Below are 7,276 nucleotides of genomic sequence, written 5' to 3'. Positions count from 1 at the left end.
TTTTTTTTGTTCATATAATGTAATTTTTGGCTTTTACATTGATTATTGGGAAACGTTTGTAAACCTTACAAAGCCCGTAAACAATAAAATATGTAAACTTTTATTACGTTCTTTATATATAATTTATCATAATTACACAAAGTATTGAAACATGCTTACAAAATGTATTCTGATATATTTTGTTTTAATAGGAATAGATCCCGAGATCAAAAGGTAACGATTGTATTGTTTTGTTTCAGATTTAGTTTTCAATAATGCAGCTGTCTGATGGAGTCTAGCTTGCGCGGGAAGAAAGCCGGTAAGTAGCTACAATTTACAGAAATAAACAAATTCTTAATATAAGGCTGATTTAGCTCTAAATATATGGGGACATCTTGTGCTAGCCACTTTTAGGCAAGAAGGCATAGAATGAAAATGTAAAGTTCTAAAATTATGCCCTACATTTGTATCGACTATTTTCCAAAATTTCCTACAATATTGAGTTAGGTTTATTAACTATGACTTATTATTGTTAGCTTAACTTATTTTGAAAACTCAATAAGGTATTTAATAATTCTACCCAACAAGGTATCAAGGTTTGTCACTTTAGAATAGTTTTATTGTATCATACTTACGAGTAATACATTTTGAACCGAGTGAATCTGTTCTTTTATTTTCTAAGAGAAATAATTGACTTTCAATGTTTTACTGTTGCGTTTTCAAATTCACAGTAAATAGAGCCGATACAAAGCCCGACGTTGATAGATCGGCTACTTGGTGCTCGCTGCGTGTGTAGGGCCCGTTATTCTCTAATGCCCGACATCGGAGCCGGACGGAAGTTCCGTACGCAAATATTTAGGGATTTTATTGATGCGCTAGTTGAACATAGGAGAACAAATTGAATGTTATAAAGTTTAAGTTCTAAAATTGTGGTTTAAAAGAAACAAGGTAATAATTACCGTTTCTGCAATATGAAGCGATTTAAAATTCAAGTTTACTGAAAACTGAAAGTAGTCGAGCGAATTTCAATAAAATATTTACAAGTTTACATAAATATTTAAGAATTACTTATGTTCTAACCATGTGGTATGGGATATAAAAAACAACGTTAAAAATTTGTTGTCCCTGAAGTCTAAATTGGTATAATTAATTCTGCTTCTAAGTGGTATTTCGTTACTTTACAGTCCAAAAATGTGCTATAGAAGTACAAGAGTGTATTTGCCTGAAAAAGTAAAATTATAAAAAGTAATTATTTAAATGCAAAATATAATGTGAAACGTTAGAGTCGTTTTCCGAGATAAATCCTTTTTTCTTTTCCTTTGACGTGACTAAGTAATGAACTTGCTAACTTAAAAAAATATGATTAGGATTAGAGGCAGTAATGGTGTCAGGAAAGGTCCTTGAAGAGATCCATCCTTAAATAATTCAATGTAAAATTGTACGCGAAGTTTGATTTCCCTCTAGAAGACGTTTTTAAAAGCCACCGTCAGCTTGATTGATTAGACTCGGGACACTGAGCCGCGTTTGTAATAAAATGAATGAAAGAAAGAATGAAAAAAATTAAATCCCATTGTGTCCGCGTTAAAATGTAGTTCAAGATTTTATTCTTGTCTTAGAAGCTAGAGGCAAGGATGCGTGGTTTTAATATTGTATTTTGAACAGTAATTTTTCAGCTTTCAGTCTTATACTTTTAGAAGCATTATTATTTTTATTTTCGTAGGAATATTGAAGTATATTTAGTTATATTTCATCTATCAGTTCTAATGCTTCTTTTAGGCCGTAGTTCGTTTCGTTTGTCTAAACGGGGGAATTTAGCTGTACACATAAATAAAGACACTTGTTAAATTAACGTAATTAAAAATTAAACGAGTAAGAATTTCACGGATGATGAGTACTATCTGCTGTATACGGAGACCTTTTGAAGAATTTGTGCCTGCCTTACCACATACTTTTATTTCCATCCAATGGTTTGTTCTACAATATCCATCGGAAAGAGAAAGTGATGCCACCCTACGCTTTATAGCACTTCATTTCACCGATTTTTTAATATCTTTAAGGGATTCTTCAATCATCAAGCAGTCCTTATCAACCGGTGTAGTAATCATTTCGACGCATTCCATTAAACGTCTAATCGGATACCTCGGGGTTTTTTTAATTCAGGCTGGGCGGAGGAGCAGCCAATCAATCACGCCTGACATAATGACGTCATCCATTATCAATTATTGACAGTACAGGGATGGGATGCCGGCGATTTTCCAAGTTTTATGCCTTGTTCGTAGGGTTGCCACTGAAACGAAAATATTTTTGTATTTTTTTGTTTTGGTTCATGTTATGTGATTTTATACGTGGTTTAAAATTGTTAAAAATTAACAAAAAATCCTAATATAGTGACACAAGTAAAATTAAGTTAAGAAGGCAATGCTCATAGTTTCAAAATAAGTAAGGTTAAGTAAGGTAAAGTCACCTATTTCCGCGGTATTTTCACCAAAACTAGAAAGAGCGTCAGATATTAAGCATTTGCTACGGCTTAATAATGAATTAGATAATTTTATCAGAAGCTTTAGTATCTGTACTCTTGAAATAGACTCGACATTTTACGATTAAATATTGATTTAAATGTGTATTTAAAATAAATATTAACCAAGTCAGAAAACCCTAATTCCGATGTAAAAATCCTTATTCCGATGTATTTGGTTCCTAATTCCGAGTATACAAAATAAGGGAGTGAAAGAGATAGAACGACTGCTACATGGTGTATAAAAATAAATGTTATTTATTGAATTTAGTTTCAATTTCGATTGAATTTTTTTTTATTAGTTAAAGAGTAGCTTTATCAAAAGTGTTCTTAGCTATGATTAAAGGGAAGCTGCCGAAATAAAACTTTTTTATAGTATCTTTCCTTAATTGGTTAATTTTACTAATGTATATCATGTATTTTTTTTTAAACTGCAGTCAGTTCGTGTATCTGCAATACAATTTTGGACATTCTTCTTTGTGTACTTGACTAAGGTTTATTATCGTACATCATAAATAATAATAATTGGATGGAATACCGTCCTGAGGTTTATAGAATTATTTCATTTTGAATAATTTAATCAAATGAAAACGTCGTAAAATGTTTTAGTTCTTATTTAAATATCCATTAAAATCGTATAACAATCTTAATTCTTCATTAATTACGATTAAATGAATTACTGATACAAACAATAGAAATTTTCTTAAAAACCGATGAAAACTTTAAACACCCTGTATAGTATTTTATGGTTATGCCGCGGATTAATGTGCCCATATAACCTTATTCCGACTTATATACATCGGAATAGCGTTTCATAACTAAAAATCACGTTTCCAAATTCCGATTATTAAATAATAACAGACTTTTACACAATTTATAGGCAGAAAGATGCTTTATTAAAATATGTACATAATAATATACAATACTTGTTCAATATTACATTCATATCTGGATGAACTTCATTTTCTCTCCTTAGTTGTCCCATAGAAGAAATTAGGAAAGTACATAGATAGGTCATCTTTGACATTATATAATTAGGTAATGCAGTATAATGCAGTACCACGGAAAATGATTTTGATATTAATTGAGTATTAAATTTGTCAAATTCGAAGCAAGACGTGCTTATTCATAAAAACAACTACAAAAATTGAAATTAAAAACAAGTCTATGAAATTGCTATTCCGTGGTATACCTCGGTTTAAGGGACAGCCCGAAATATTTGGCACCTAATGCCGCTGTATTTTTAAACTTATTTTTACTCTTATCTGTTAAGAAATAAGCACAATATTTAAATGTTATCGATTCTATATATAATCAATATAATGTTTTCATCGAAACACTATCACACACATGCAAATTTATTGAAAAAATCACTATTTGAGAAATCGTGACATTCACGTGCAAAAGGCCCAAAATGTATGAAGCACACGTTTGATGGAGGCTTAAATGCAAAACTATGCGATTATTTAAAAAAACATACACATAATACTATTACGATAGCCATATGACAATAGAGTGATAAATTATCTATTGAATAACATACCTTTTATTAAAAATGAGTTGGTAAATAGTTTATAAAAGCCGTTTTTGTAAATACCACGGAATATGGTGCCAATTTCAGAACCCCTCGGCATTAGGTGACTTTACCTTAGTCGCTTGAAGTCACAGTTTTAAAATAAGTATTATAATATTGATTTAAAACGTAATAGGAGGAAAAATAATGTTTCGTTAGTCTTGAAAAAGTAACCCTATGCGTTATTTCTATTCAACTTTCGTAATACACGTATTACACAGGATTCATTTGAAATAGAGTAAGTAAACTTCAAAAAATGAAAAAATAATCACTTCTGAAACTTGGTATTTAGGCAAAAATCTTAAGAGTTGAGAATTAAAGCATCCTATATTTAAAACTAAGTGTTGGGGATTAATTATTCTATTCCATTCATGATTCAGGAGCACTCAGTCTTCTTCTTTTGTATTTCAGCCTAGTATGAGTACATAATTGAGTTAAGATTTCTTACGTTTTTCTGCACTTACATTTTATGGTACTATGCTGTAAGGTTAATTATTGCTTCTCTTTACGGAGATTTTGATTTTATTGAAGTATGGTAATTTTGAAAATTGTCCCAAAATATATTGCGTACTTTAATAACATGTGTTACATGCATGTGTATGCATGTTTATATAAAAGCTTTTACTCATGAGCAAAACATTTTACTCATGGCTTTTCATTTTTAATGTAGCCGCTTTAGTGTGAATGAAAACTCAGAAAAATAACTAAAATATTACTTACGACTACGTTTTACCTAACATTTTAGAATAGATTAGATTTACTTGTGAATCGAAAGTTCCGTGTTCGCAAGTACTGTATAAGTAAAATAACAAATATAATAATTATGAAATATATTATTTAATATTTTGGCACAGCCCTTTCCCTTGCCCCCCACTCCTCACGCCAGCCACCCGATTGATCATACTAACTAGTTCACAAGATATTTGTGATCTAACTTCGCCTAGTGTTTTAGTGTTATTCTTAATATAGGATGAGATAAAGCATTACTTGGAGTAATGGATGAGATATCTAAAATTTTTGAATCTCTGTAATAAGATAGATAAATGTTTTTGGTACCTTATACTCGTTTTCAAGTTTTCTCGAACAAGTATTAGGTAATGGTTAGTATACATTGCACGTTTTGTTCTTATCTTTGCCTTTTATAAAATGTGGAATTATAATATTAAAATATCGTGAACCGTATTTAGATTTACCAGTAGGAGCAAAGAGTGGCAGATTTTAAATGCGCCAAATTTATCTTGGATGACTTTTTATACCATTTTTTTATGCGGATTATTCCTAGAGGGGGAGGGAGCTAAAAATTTATTAACATAAGTATTTATAGTTCGATCGTATCTGATCTGAAGAGTTTGGTAAGGGCAGCATAAATAAATATATACTTTTTCAAATAATGAAATGGTTTACTTAGAAAACACCAGGTAAGCTACATATTAACAATACGCAGAGCTAAGAGATGATAATATAAAACTGTGTACGCAATAAAAACATAATATAACTAAAATTTAAAGAAGACAGCTTAAAATTTTATTAACTTCCAAATATTTCAGCCGGGACACACCTGCATTAGCAACTCGGAGCGCTAACGAGACAGTTTACGTCCCATTTCAAATGTTATCCGGTTTTATCCGGTGCAAACCGGCCCGGGGCGGTGTTTAGCACCTCATTCCGGTGAACAAGTCGCCACGCCCGCTCGTTACGTATGACCACTGTGATTCCGTTGCGCCACGTTCCTGGAAACTTCCTAAAGTTAGACCGATGTGGGGACGTGTTCGTGCCCGGTTGTGAATGTTTGTAGGTATTTTATATCGTTACTTCATAAATAACTTGCCTTTTCAGAAGTGGTTAAAAGATACATAATTGCAAAGGATATTATGGAATATGATAATGGTCGAGCTATTATTAGGGTACTGTAACATTTTTCATTGCACCTAACACTGCATTGCTGCTATAGGGCACAAATAGACCTGGAAATCGTCTCTCCACAACAAAACACAAAACTGCAGTTTTTTGTTAAACAATGCTGATATTTAAACCGTTGCACAATAGTCTATAAGACGACCCAAATAAAACGTGTCAATTGAATTGTTTTTGGAATTTTATGCTACTAATTGGAATAAAGATTTCTGCGGCTTGACAGCCAGCCAGCGGATAATAAATATTTATAGGTCAATTGAATCAAATAACAAATATAATGGCATTATTCATGGAAATCGTGATTAAATCTGAAATGTTCAGATTTTCAGTTTAAATGTCATTTCGATATTATCACCAATTTTCGCATGAGCCGTGTAATGCACAGCTTTTGAAGCAGAACTATTCCTTTATATAGTACTTCAAGGCATACCCTGTAAAAGTAATAGTAACTAGCCTTTGAGCTTTTAAGTAAAGTATCCTGTTAACCATTTTGGAAATATTTTTTTATATGAAATAATCTTGGTGGATGGTAGAGTCCTTTGCGACTTGATTCCAGCCACCATCACCCCTATTTCAGTTTAATAAATGTAGTGTTAACCGCTACTGCGGTCTAGTTTGAAGTGTGTGGTAATATTGAGACACGTACCGTCTTCAAGTAGGATAAGTCGAGGTGGGGTTTATTACAGATGTGTATGGGCTTCAGTGGCTGCTTGCCATTAAGACTTAACCCACTTGACTCCGTGCAAAAAACGCGCGGTCCGAATCGTCAACAACCCGATGATCTCCGATCGGTTAGAACCTTTGAGTTTGCGGAGGAACTGTTTGACCTGGTGCCTACGCCACCATTCCGTCACCATTCACGGTCGTTCTTGCCACGAACGTGTAAGATGTGGAACGAGCTTCCTCCTGAGGTATACCCGGAGCGCTATGACGTGGGGATCTTCAAAAAAGGTGCAAAAAGAGCTCTCCTTCAAAGCTGGCGATGCATTGGCGTCTCCTGTGGTGTTACAAATGTCCATAGGCGGCGTTGACTACTTTCCATCAGGTAGCATGTTTGTTTAATCGTTAGGTTAATCAGTAAAAAAAGACTTCATGCTCGTTTACTACTTCAAGATATAACTAAAGCAATCCATTTCTATTGACAAATACGCGCTCTATAAGGCACAATCTATTGAAAGGCAGTGACACAGTTAAATTTCACTGCGAACTAAAATCGTCGATGATAGGCAGCACTGCAACTACATACTGCTTCATTACTTATACTATGTCGCTATCTTCCAAGATCCTTGTTGTCA

At 32.9% G+C, this 7,276-nt stretch overlaps 1 protein-coding gene across 1 annotated transcript in view; it reads left to right on the top strand.

Annotated features, from left to right (window-relative positions):
- The first annotated feature begins 238 nt into the window (after window positions 1-238).
- Window positions 239-7,276, top strand: part of mmd (disintegrin and metalloproteinase domain-containing protein mind-meld) — a 544,021-nt gene continuing 536,983 nt past the window's right edge. The window contains exon 1 of the mRNA XM_073088069.1: window positions 239-298. Coding sequence (XP_072944170.1) covers window positions 268-298 — 31 coding nt within the window. The 5' untranslated portion in view covers window positions 239-267. The remainder of the gene's footprint in view (window positions 299-7,276) is intronic.

Source organism: Epargyreus clarus, unplaced genomic scaffold, assembly GCF_041222505.1.
Source record: "Epargyreus clarus isolate Ecla_fem2 unplaced genomic scaffold, WU_Ecla_fem_2.2 ptg000026l, whole genome shotgun sequence".
In the NCBI taxonomy this organism is placed as follows: domain Eukaryota; kingdom Metazoa; phylum Arthropoda; class Insecta; order Lepidoptera; family Hesperiidae; genus Epargyreus; species Epargyreus clarus.
Note: the sequence above shows the minus strand (reverse complement) of the source record. Positions and strands in the feature narration are given on the sequence as shown.